General features: G+C 42.7%; 1 protein-coding gene across 2 annotated transcripts; it reads left to right on the forward strand.

Annotated features, from left to right (window-relative positions):
* The first annotated feature begins 8,973 nt into the window (after positions 1-8,973).
* Positions 8,974-12,624, forward strand: LOC130590939 (uncharacterized). Of its 2 annotated transcripts, XM_057393734.1 has the most exons (3): positions 8,974-9,287; positions 9,486-10,458; positions 12,552-12,624. In XM_057393734.1, the coding sequence occupies exons 1-2, from the start codon at positions 9,046-9,048 to the stop codon at positions 10,351-10,353; spliced, it is 1,110 nt and encodes a 369-aa protein (XP_057249717.1). In that variant the 5' UTR covers positions 8,974-9,045; the 3' UTR covers positions 10,354-10,458; positions 12,552-12,624. The 2 variants fall into 2 exon arrangements, with proteins under 2 accessions (XP_057249717.1, XP_057249716.1); XM_057393733.1 differs by having other exon boundaries at positions 8,974-10,458.
* Positions 12,625-12,889: the final 265 nt, after the last annotated feature.

The following is a 12,889-nucleotide window of genomic DNA, read 5'->3' on the forward strand; positions in this document are numbered from 1 at the left end:
CACGAGGGCAGACTTGAGGGCAAGGGTACAATTGGTTCAAAATTGATCACACCTTCCGTAGAAAAGCGTAAACAAGCTCACTTATTTGTATTGCATCACGTACCAGATGTCCATCCTTATTTAAGTGAACATATGGAGGAATTACGTGTTAGCAATCCTGGAAAAGGAGTGAGGGCATTGACGCAAATGCATAACAAGACTTTCATTGATTGGTTTCATAAACGAGTACTCAATGATTTGGATGAAAGTGTTCCTGAAACAGTCAAGTGGTTAGCATTTGGTCCTCGTGAAGCTGTACGCTCTTATGAGGGTTATGATATTAATGGGTATACGTTTTGGACTGAACGTCAAGATCTCAAGTCAAGATCGCAACAAAATAGTGGTGTTTCACTTGTGGCGTCGTCTACACAATATGCAAGCTCGAAAGATAAGTCGCTGTACATGCTGAAAGCAACATTATGGGCGAATACAAGAAATATGGGAGCTGGACTACTGTACTTTTAATATTTGCCTCTTGTGTTGCACGTGGGTTGACAATAATCGACGTTGTGTAAGAAACGATGATCCTTGCGGTTTCACTCTTGTTGACCTTAGTCGTCTACGTGAAACTGAGGAGCCATTTGTAATTGCATCACAAGTAAGCAAGTATTTTTTGTAACTGATCCTGCTGATCATAAGTGGTCAATTGTTGTACCTGGTAAAAGGAGTATCCTCGGTATTGGTGATGTTGATAATGAGGAAGAATATGATGCATTTGAGGACCTCCCCCCTTTACCTATCCTGAAATTCGTGTGGAAGATGATGTAAATATGTCGGAGAATTATATGCGTGTAGATCACACGGAAGGGATACATGTACTTGAGGATCCTAAGAAAAGGCGGAAGCTCAATAAATCATGAGACATAAACTCATGTCAGTGTAATTTCTCCAATTTGTAACTATTTTGGCCTATTTTTGCCTTTTCGCTCCCAAAATGTACTTATGAAGTGATTTAACCCCAAATTTTCTTTGAACATGATTATATGATGTATAATGTAACTAGTATGGAGATTTTTAGGCTTTAATTTGTTGTTGGTTGCATTTCAGGAACGAAAAGGCCATTTCCGGCTTATTTTGGCCTTTTCGCTCCCAAAATGTACTTATGAAGTGATTTAACCCCAAATTTTCTTTGAACATGATTATATGATGTATAATGTAACTAGTATGTAGATTTTTAGGCTTGAATTTGTTGTTGGTTGCATTTCGGGAACGAAAAGGCCATTTCCGGCCTATTTTAGCCTTTTAGCTCCCAAAATGTACTTATGAAGTGATTTAACCCGAAATTCTCTTGAACATGATTATATGATGTATATGTAACTAGTATGTATATTTTAGGCTTTAATTTGTTGTTGGTTGCATTTCGGGAACGAAAAGGCCATTTCCGGCCTATTTTGGCCTATTTTGGCCTTTTCGCTCCCAAAATGTAGCTATGAAGTGATTTAACCCCAAATTCTCTTTGAACATGATTATAAGATGTATAATGTAACTAGTATGTAGATTTTTAGGCTTTAATTTGTTGGTTGCATTTCGGGAACGAAAAGGTCATTTCGGGCCTATTTTGGCCTTTTCGCTCCCAAAATGAACTTATGAAGTGATTTAACCCCAAATTTTCTTTTAACATGATTATATGATGTATAATGTAACTAGTATGTAGATGTTTAGGCTTTAATTTGTTGTTGGTTGCATTTCGGGAACGAAAAGGCCATTTCCGGCCTATTTTGGCCTTTTCGCTCCCAAAATGTACTTATGAAGTGATTTAACCCCAAATTTTCTTTGAACATGATTATATGATGTATAATGTAACTAGTATGTAGATTTTTAGGCTTTAATTTGTTGTTGGTTGCATTTCGGGAACGAAAAGGCCATTTCCGGCCTATTTTGGCCTTTTAGCTCCCAAAATGTACTTATGTAGTGATTTAACCCCGAATTCTCTTTGAACATGATTATATGATGTATAATGTAACTAGTATGTAGATTTTTAGGCTTTAATTTGTTGTTGGTTGCATTTCGGGAACGAAAAGGCCATTTCCGGCCTATTTTTGCCTATTTTGGCCTTTTCGCTCCCAAAATGTACTTATGAAGTGATTTAACCCCAAATTCTCTTTGAACATGATTATATGATGTATAATGTAACTAGTATTTAGATTATTAGGCTTTAATTTGTTGTTGGTTGCATTTCGGAAACGAAAAGGTCATTTCGGGCCTATTTTGGCCTTTTCGCTCCCAAAATGTACTTATGAAGTGATTTAACCCCAAATTTTCTTTAAACATGATTATATGATGTATAATGTAACTAGTATGTAGATTTTTAGGCTTTAATTTGTTGTTGGTTGCATTTCGGGAACGAAAAGGCCATTTCCGGCCTATTTTGGCATTTTCGCTCCCAAAATGTACTTATGAAGTAATTTAACCCCAAATTTTCTTTGAACATGATTATATGATGTATAATGTAACTAGTATGTAGATTTTTAGGCTTTAATTTGTTGTTGGTTGCATTTCGGGAACGAAAAGGCCAATTCCAGCCTATTTTGGCCTATTTGGCCTTTTCCCTCCCCGTGCACACCTCCCTCCCCCTTGCTGCCAACCCCCCTCCCCCCACCCCCCTCCCCTTTGCTCCCCACCTGCAGCCCCCTTCCCCCCCTGCACCCCTGCTGCCCCCCGCACCCCTTCCCCCTTGCACCCCTGCTGCCCCCTACACCCTCTTCCCCCGCACCCCTACTGCCCCCCTGCACCCCTCCCACCTGCACCCCTGCTGCCCCCCTGCACGCCTGCTTCCCCCTGCACCCCCCTTCCCCCCTGCTACCCCCCCCCTTCCCCCTGCCCCCTTTCCCCCTGCACCCCTGTTGCCCCCTTCCCCCCATCACCCTGCTGCCCCCTGCACCCCCCTTCCCCCCCCCTGCACCCCTGCTGCCCCTCCCCCCATCTGCTGCACACCCCCCTCGCGCCCTAAATGTTTTTTTTTAATTAATTCGTATGTTTTTACAATTTCAGGGACATGGCGGAGGTGCATACGGATACGAGTGCGGAACACACTACCGAGGAAGAGTGTTACGATCAGAGAAAGGAACAGCGGCAAGTGGTTATGGCTCGACGTGAAGAAAAAGGTTTACAAAGGCCAAGTAAGAACTTGGACACGAAAAAGAGGAAAGGAAGGGGACCTATAAAGTCACTAGGGAAACCCACCCTAATGACTTTGGATTACGATCATTTGGGGCGACCTTGTGGAAAATGGCGTCAAAAGTATGCCATGCAAGTTGGGATTTCTGGCCTATTTTGGCCTTTTCGCTCCCAAAATGTAGTTATGAAGTGATTTAACCCCAAATTCTCTTTGAACATGATTATATGAGGCATAATATAACTACTATGTAGATTCTTAGGCTTGCATTTGTTGTTGGTTGCATTTCAGGAACGAAAAGGCCATTTCCGGCCTATTTTGGCCTTTTCGCTCCCAAAATGTACTTATGAAGTGATTTAACCCCAAATGCTCTTTGAACATGATTATATGAGGCATAATATAACTAGTATGTAGACTCTTAGGCTTACATTTGTTGTTGGTTGCATTTCGGGAATGAAAAGGCCATTTCCGGGCTATTTTGGCCTATTTTGGCCATTTCGCTCCCAAAATGTACTTATGAAGTGATTTAACCCGAAATTCTCTTTGAATATGATTATATGAGGCATAATATAACTAGTATGTAGATTCTTAGGCTTGCATTTATTGTTGGTTGCATTTCGGGAACGAAAAGGCCATTTCCTGCCTATTTTGGCGTTTTCGCTCCCAAAATGTACTTATGAAGTGATTTAACCCCAAATTCTCTTTGAACATGATTATATGATGCATAATATAACTAGTATGTAGATTCTTAGGCTTGCATTTGTTGTTGGTGGCATTTCGAGAACGAAAAGGCCATTTCCGGCCTATTTTGGCCTATTTTGGCGTTTTCGCTCCCAAAATGTACTTATGAAGTGATTTGACCCCAAATTCTCTTTGAACATGATTATATGATGCATAATATAACTAGTATGTAGATTCTTAGGCTTGCATTTGTTGTTGGTGGCATTTCGGGAATGAAAAGGCCATTTCCGGCCTATTTTGGCCTTTTCGCTCCCAAAATGTACTTATTAAGTCATTTAACCCCAAATTTTCTTTGAACATGATTATATGAGATATATTATAACTAGTGTGTAGACTTTTAGGCTTGCATTTGATTTTGATTGAATTTCGGGAAGGTATATGTCATTTTTAGAAGTACTAACTACGGTAAAATGATTGAATTTTTAAATATGTGTTTATTCCTTGGTTGTTTTGCAAGGTTTATGCGAATTACACACCACGTTTGAGGAACTTCACCAAAAAAGAAATTGATGAAGTTCGGGATAAGTTGGCGTCCCACATTACCGATGATTGCATAGGATGAGATTTAGCCCGAATGTATTAGTTTCTATCAATTCTATGTACACTTTTTACATTATTAAATATATATGAATTTAATTATTACCTTTCTCCACTTGTCATATATTATCGTATTTTAATTTGCGCTTTTTTTTTTGTCCAAGGGAGGTTTTGGGTGGGGGTGGGTGGGCTGTGGATGGGGGTGCAGGGGTGTGACAGGGGTGGGCAGGGGTGGGCTGGGAGGGGGCAGTAGGGGTGGGGTGGGCTGTGGAGAGGTGTGCAGGGGTGTGGCAGGGGTGGGGGTGGGCAGAGGTAGGGGGTGGGGGCTGGGGGTGGGCAGTGGGTGGGCTGGGGGTGGGCAGTGGGTGGGGGTGGGTGCAGGGGTGCTGTGTGCAGGTCTGGGTGTGCGCAGGTGCAGAATTAATAATAATAAAAAAAAATAGGAGAAGGGTTGCGCTAGTTCTAAAAAGCGCAGCCCTTCTTTCATAAAAGGGTTGCGCTTTTTAGAACAAGCGCAGCCCTTCTTACATGAAGGGCTGCGCTTTTTGTAAACTAGCGCAGCCCTTTTAGCTTATAAGGGATGCGCTTTTTAGTAAAAAGCGCAACCCTTCCTTGTGAAGGGTTGCGCTTGACTAGCGCAGCCCTACTTGAAAAGTGAAGGGCTGCTATTGAAAGGGCTGCTGTCAAAAAGCGCAGCCCTACATGCCATTTTCAGCGCAGCCCTTCTGCTTTTTCCACTAGTGACTTTTAGCACAACCTGAATGCTGCCTTTATAGTCCCCTTTTACGGCATGACGTTTGATAGTATCAAAGTTATACCAATCATTGGGCTAAGTAATGTTCCACTCATGTCTCAGGAATCTACTAATATAATTTCAAAGTTACAAAACTTCTAAGTAGGTCTAGTTCGACTTTGTATGAACTATACATATCCATATGATTGATTAATCATCTCTATGTTTCCATAGCCCATGAAACGGTGTTATCAATCAATCTTATATGCTAAACCATTTAACAAGTCATTTATGTCCAGTTTAATGACTTAGATTAGGAACTTTGATATTCTATGAATTTTGTTCACTTATGGTGTTTCATTCATCAAATCACATATTTGACAAAATCATAGAATTCAAGATATATTTTGGACATTTGATTTGATACCAAACCAATAATTAAATAAGATAAAATTTATTCTCATAAACATAAATCACTAGGGGAAAAAATCGAAAGGGCTGCGCAAGTAGGGCTGCGCTTTTTAAAAAAGCGCAGCCCTATTGATGAAGGGCTCGCCTTTTTTAAAAGTTTAGGAAGCGCAGCCCTTTTGTATGAAGGGCTGCGCTTTTTTTAAAAAGCGCAGCCCTACCTACAGAAGGGCTGCGCTTTTTAGGAAGCGCAGCCCTTCAGATGCAGAAGGGCTGCGCTTTTCTAAAAGGCGCAGCCCTTCTGTGTGTAGGGCTGCGCTTTTTTGAAACTAGCGCAGCCCTTCATTCAAATTTTTTTTTTTTCGATACAAGCTATGTAGCGCGCCTTACTTCATTATTTTCCCACTTTCATTACTCTCTCTTTCACTTCTACTACCCCAAGTGCGATATTCCTTCATTCTTTCTCTTCACTTCTTCGAGTTGCACCACCACCACCACCACCACTTTGCTGCCCTAATTCGAGCACCACCACCCCTTCGCGCACCACCACCCCCTTCGCGCACCACCACCCCTTTCGCGCACCACCACCCCCAATTCGCACACCACATTTCGCGCACACCACCCCCTTTGCGCACCACCCTTGCGCACACCCCTTTGCGCACCACCCTCTTCTCTTCTCTTTTATTTTCTTCTCTTCTCCACATTTGAGTGGTTAATTAGGTTATGGATTAATTTGTTTTTAAGTTACTTTTGTTTTGTTAAATTGAATTAAATGGTTAATGTGCAATGTGGTTTTGTCCAATTGTAGGAAGAAGAGGCTAAGGAAGGCAAGTAAAGTTCCAAGTATCTCTTTTCTCTTCATTGCTCGTCGTTGGTGTTAGAGGTAAACTACTTTAAACATGTAGACAAAGTTGATAATTTATTGAATGTATATGTATTTTTATAATGTATATATAATATATTATTTGTTGATATGAGATTGTATGAAAACGCAATGTGATTTTAGCTATATATATGAAAATATATAAGTAGTTGTTTGAAATCATCATCATATATGCCTAGATACCCGTTCAAGACTTACTCATTAGGGTAAGTCTTGAATAGTCCCCGGTTTGGGACTGTTCTTGGACGTTTGATCTCACTTAGGTGGTGAATGTGTGTCTTCTTTTCAATTCTGAGGAAAATCTTGGCTTATCGTTTCGCTACATTGTTCTCTGGGTACATATGTAGATAAGCAATTATCTACATTGTGTACTTGGAGAACTGTAGGGAAATGCTGCCGGATTTTCCTTAGAATTGGAAAGTTGGCATATATTCACTAGTGAGATTAGACGTCCAAGGATGGGTTAGGTTGGAGTGATAAGGACCTTTGACTGCATGCATACAATTGAACATGTGACTATCTTAGCTTGTTGTATACGTGTGTGATTTGAATATGTGAGTGTATGTGTACTTTAATAATGATTGATGCATTATAATGAATGTTGTGTTTAATTATTAGAGGTGGTCTTCTTGAATGAGATGGATCGTACTTGGATGTATGGTAGTCGTGAATCGATTGAGTTTGTGAATGGGGTCTCGGAATTCTGTAGAAGTGCATTAGAATATCAAACATCCTCTGGAGCAGTCGACTTTTATTGTCCTTGTTTGGATTGTAGAAATGTGAGCAAGGTTAGTAGTATACTGTGGTTAGGGAGCATGTATTTCGCCGTGGGTTTAGGCCTCAATACCATGTATGGATTTGGCATGGTGAGCAGGGGAGGTATATGGGAAGCTCTGGATTAAAGAATGATGTATGTGAAGAAAAAAAGAAGGATGATGATGAGTTAGGGGATGAGAATTTGGATGATGAATTTGGAGATGATGATAGGGATCGGGTAGACGAGATGATACACGAGGTTGAAGATCAGTCGTGTAGACGACCTCGTATTTTTGAGTCTATGTCTAAGGCTGCTGAAAAGCCGTTGTATCCAGGTTGTACAAAGTACACCAAACTTTCTGCAGTGGTAACACTGTTCAACATTAAGTCGAACGCTGGTTGGACGGACTCTAGTTTCACATCGTTGTTGGAAGTTTTAGCTGAGATGCTCCCTGAAGGAAATGAACTGCCAAAGTCGTACTATTATGCGAAGAAGTTGATGTGTCCTTTGGGTTTAGAGTACGAGCGGATACATGCTTGTCCTAACGATTGTGTGCTTTATCGTAATGAGTATGAGCATTTACATGAGTGTCCACGTTGTGGATTGTCGAGGTACAAGCGTGAAGGAGCTGGAGGTAGTGAAGGACCACCAGCCAAGGTGTTGTGGTATCTACCCATAATACCTAGATTTAAGCGCATGTTCTCAATGAAAGGAGATGCGAAGAATTTGAGGTGGCATGCAGATCGTAGGAAGAAAGACGGTCTGCTCAAGCATCCGGCTGATTCGCCTGAGTGGAAAACTATCGACAGGGTGCATAAGTCATTTGGTAATGAGGATAGGAATCTGAGGCTTGGATTATGTACGGATGGCATGAACCCTTTTGGCAATCTCAGCTCGCAGCATAGCACATGGCCAGTAGTTTTAGTGGTTTATAACTTGCCTCCTTGGTTGTGCATGAAACGAAGTACATGATGTTGTCGCTTCTTATATCGGGGCCCAAACAACCTGGAAATGACATAGATGTATACCTTCAGCCGCTTGTTGAAGATTTACAGAAGATGTGGAACGAAGGAGTGTTAGTATTTGATGCGTATGCTAATGAGATGTTCACTCTGCGTGCCATGCTTTTTTGTACTATGAACGATTATCCAGCTTATGGGAACTTATCTGGGTATAAGACTAAAGGAAAACAACCTTGCCCGATTTGTTTAGATGACATGAAATCTACACACCTTAAGGGCTGCAAACATGTGTATATGCGCACACGAAGGCTCCTCAGCCGCGACCATCCCTATCGGTTTAAGAAGAAGGCATTCGATGGGACGGTTGAAGAAGAAGTTGCTCTAGACCATTAACTGGTACTGAAGTTTATAATCAGGTGAAGGGCATTGAAACAGTCTTTGGTAAACCTGCTAGTGAGGTTGATAGACCTACAGGATTATGGAAAAAACAGTCCATTTTTTGGAAACTCCCATATTGGAAAGATCTAAAGGTCAGACATTGTTTGGATGTCATGCACATAGAGAAGAATGTTTGTGAAGCTATTATCGCGACACTTATGAATATTCCGGGAAGACAAAAGATGTTAAGGCGTCACGACTTTACTTGGAACAAGAGGGGATTCGACCAGAGTTGTGGGCTCAGAAAAGGGACGGAAAAAGAAGAAAAGAGGGAGGAAAGGGTTGATGATGATGAAACACAGAAAAGTAAAAAGGTGGAGGATTCGAGAGAATTATTTGCCACCAGCTTGCTACACGATGTCGCGTGCAGAGAAACGGATTTTTTGCGAGTCATTGTATGGCATTAAGGTCCCTACTGGCTACTCATCGAATATGAAGCGCTTTGTTACCTTAAATGGTGAGTTGAAGTTATCGAGTATGAAATCGCACGATTGTCATGTCATGATGCAAGTATTCTTACCGATTGCAATTCGTGGGATACTTCCAAAGCATGTGAGGCACACCATTACAGAACTGTGTTCATTTTTTCATTCAATCTGCAGCAAAGTCCTAGACCCGTCGACCCTCGATTCCTTGCAGACTAGAGTAGTTGAAACTCTATGCAAATTTGAGATGTATTTCCCCCCTGCATTCTTTGACATTATGGTCCATCTCATTGTCCATCTAGTTCGAGAAATTAAGCTGTGTGGTCCAGTGTTTTTGAGGTGGTGCTATCCTTTTGAGAGATATATGGGAACTTTGAAAGATAAAGTTCGTAATCCTGCACAACCAGAAGGTAGTATAATTCAAGGGATTGTGGGTGAAGAGATCAGTAATTTTGTGGCTGAGTATTTTGCTAGTGTTGATCCTGTTGGACTTCCGACATCCCGACACGAGGGCAGACTTGAGGGCAAGGGTACAATTGGTTCAAAATTGATCACACCTTCCGTAGAAAAGCGTAAACAAGCTCACTTATTTGTATTGCATCACGTACCAGATGTCCATCCTTATTTAAGTGAACATATGGAGGAATTACGTGTTAGCAATCCTGGAAAAGGAGTGAGGGCATTGACGCAAATGCATAACAAGACTTTCATTGATTGGTTTCATAAACGAGTACTCAATGATTTGGATGAAAGTGTTCCTGAAACAGTCAAGTGGTTAGCATTTGGTCCTCGTGAAGCTGTACGCTCTTATGAGGGTTATGATATTAATGGGTATACTTTTTGGACTGAACGTCAAGATCTCAAGTCAAGATCGCAACAAAATAGTGGTGTTTCACTTGTGGCGTCGTCTACACAATATGCAAGCTCGAAAGATAAGTCGCCTGTACATGCTGAAAGCAACTACTATGGGCGAATACAAGAAATCTGGGAGCTGGACTACTGTACATTTAATATTTGCCTCTTGTGTTGCACGTGGGTTGACAATAATCGCCGTTGTGTAAGAAACGATGATCCTTGCGGTTTCACCCTTGTTGACCTTAGTCGTTTACGTGAAACTGAGGAGCCATTTGTAATTGCATCACAAGTGAAGCAAGTATTTTTTGTAACTGATCCTGCTGATCATAAGTGGTCAATTGTTGTACCTGGTAAAAGGAGTATCCTCGGTATTGGTGATGTTGATAATGAGGAAGAATATGATGCATTTGAGGACCTCCCCCCTTTACCTATCCTGAAATTCGTGTGGAAGATGATGTAAATATGTCGGAGAATTATATGCGTGTAGATCACACGGAAGGGATACATGTACTTGAGGATCCTAAGAAAAGGCGGAAGCTCAATGAATCATGAGACATAAACTCAGGTGTGTGTAATTTCTCCAATTTTTAGGCTTCAATTTCTTGTTGGTTGCATTTTGGGAACGAAAAGGCCATTTCCGGCCTATTTTGGCCTATTTTGGCCTTTTCGCTCCCAAAATGTACTTATGAAGTGATTTAACCTCAAATTCTTTTTGAACATGATATATGATGTATAATGTAACTAGTATGTAGATTTTTAGGCTTTAATTTCTTGTTGGTTGCATTTTGGGAACGAAAAGGCCATTTCCGGCCTATTTTGGCCTATTTTGGCCTTTTCGCTCCCAAAATGTACTTATGAAGTGATTTAACCTCAAATTCTTTTTGAACATGATTATATGATGTATAATGTAACTAGTATGTAGATTTTTAGGCTTTAATTTCTTGTTGGTTGCATTTTGGGAACGAAAAGGCCATTTCCGGCCTATTTTGGCCTATTTTGGCCTTTTCGCTCCCAAAATGTACTTATGAAGTGATTTAACCTCAAATTCTTTTTGAACATGATTATATGATGTATAATAGAACTAGTATGTAGATTTTTAGGCTTTAATTTCTTGTTGGTTGCATTTTGGGAACGAAAAGGCCATTTCCGGCCTATTTTGGCCTATTTTGGCCTTTTCGCTCCCAAAATGTACTTATGAAGTGATTTAACCTCAAATTCTTTTTGAACATGATATATGATGTATAATGTAACTAGTATGTAGATTTTTAGGCTTTAATTTCTTGTTGGTTGCATTTTGGGAACGAAAAGGCCATTTCCGGCCTATTTTGGCCTATTTTGGCCTTTTCGCTCCCAAAATGTACTTATGAAGTGATTTAACCTCAAATTCTTTTTGAACATGATATATGATGTATAATGAACTAGTATGTAGATTTTTAGGCTTTAATTTCTTGTTGGTTGCATTTTGGGAACGAAAAGGCCATTTCCGGCCTATTTGGCCTATTTTGGCCTTTTCGCTCCCAAAATGTACTTATGAAGTGATTTAACCTCAAATTCTTTTTGAACATGATATATGATGTATAATGTAACTAGTATGTAGATTTTTAGCTTTAATTTCTTGTTGGTTGATTTCGGGAACGAAAAGGCCATTTCCGGCCTATTTTGGCCTATTTTGGCCTTTTCGCCCCAAAATGTACTTATGAAGTGATTTAACCTCAAATTCTTTTTGAACATGATATATGATGTATAATGTAACTAGTATGTAGATTTTTAGGCTTTAATTTCTTGTTGGTTGCATTTCGGGAACGAAAAGGCCATTTCCGGCCTATTTTGGCCTTTTCGCTACCCATGCCCCGCCCCCACCCCCCATGCCCACCCCCCCCCCCCCTTGCCCACCCTCCTCCCCCACCATGCTGCCCCCCCTTCCCCCCTGCTGCACACCCCTCCCCCACCTGCTGCCCCCTTCCCCCCCTGCAGACCCCCACACCCCCCCCCCTCCCCCTGCCCCCCCCCTTTCCCCCTGCAGACCCCCACACCCCACCTGCCCCCCCCTTTCCCCCCTGCAGACCCCCCACACCCCCTGCCCCCCTTCCCCCCTGCAGACCCCCCACACCCCCCCTCCCCCTTCCCCCCTGCAGACCCCACACACCCCCCTCCCTGCCCCCTTCCCCCCTGCAGACCCCCCACACCCCCCCTGCCCCCCTTCCCCCCCTCGCAGACCCCCCACACCCCCCTGCCCCCCCCCTTTCCCCCCCTGCAGACCCCCACACCCCCCTGCCCCCCCCCTTCCCCCCTGCAGACCCCCCACACCCCCCCTGCCCCCCCCCCTTTCCCCCCCTGCAGACCCCCCCACCCCCCCTCCCCCCCCCCCCCTGCAGACCCCCCCACCCCCTCCCCCCCCCTGCAGACCCCCCCACACCCCCTGCCCCCCTTCCCCCCTGCAGACCCCCCACACCCCCCCTGCCCCCCCTTCCCCCCCCCCCTCAGACCCCCCCACACCCCCCTGCCCCCCTTCCCCCTGCAGACCCCACACCCCTGCCCCCTTCCCCCCTGCAGACCCCCTTCCCCCCCCCCACCGCCCACCTTACCCCCACCATACTAGTTACATTTTTAATTTGCCAAATTTTTTTAATTAATTCGTATGTTTTTTTACCATTTCAGGGACATGGAGGATGTGCATACGGATACGAGTGCGGAACACACTACCGAGGATGAGTGTTTCGATCACAAAAAGGAACAACGACAAATGGTTATGGCTCGCCTGAAGAAAAAGGTAAACAAACGTCAATTGCAAGTAAGAACTTGCAGACGAAAAGAGAAGGAAGGGGACCTACAAAGTCACTAGGGAAACCCACCCTAATGACTTTGGAGTACGATCACTTGGGGCAACCTTGTGGAAAATGGCGTCAAAAGTATGCCATGCAAATTGGGATTTGCATGCATAAGCTCTCCATTCTCCACTCATGGAAAGAGGTCCCCGAGTCTTTGAAGAAGATGAT

Source organism: Beta vulgaris, chromosome 4 (genome assembly GCF_026745355.1).
Source record: "Beta vulgaris subsp. vulgaris cultivar EL10 chromosome 4, EL10.2, whole genome shotgun sequence".
Taxonomy (NCBI): Eukaryota; Viridiplantae; Streptophyta; class Magnoliopsida; order Caryophyllales; family Amaranthaceae; genus Beta; species Beta vulgaris.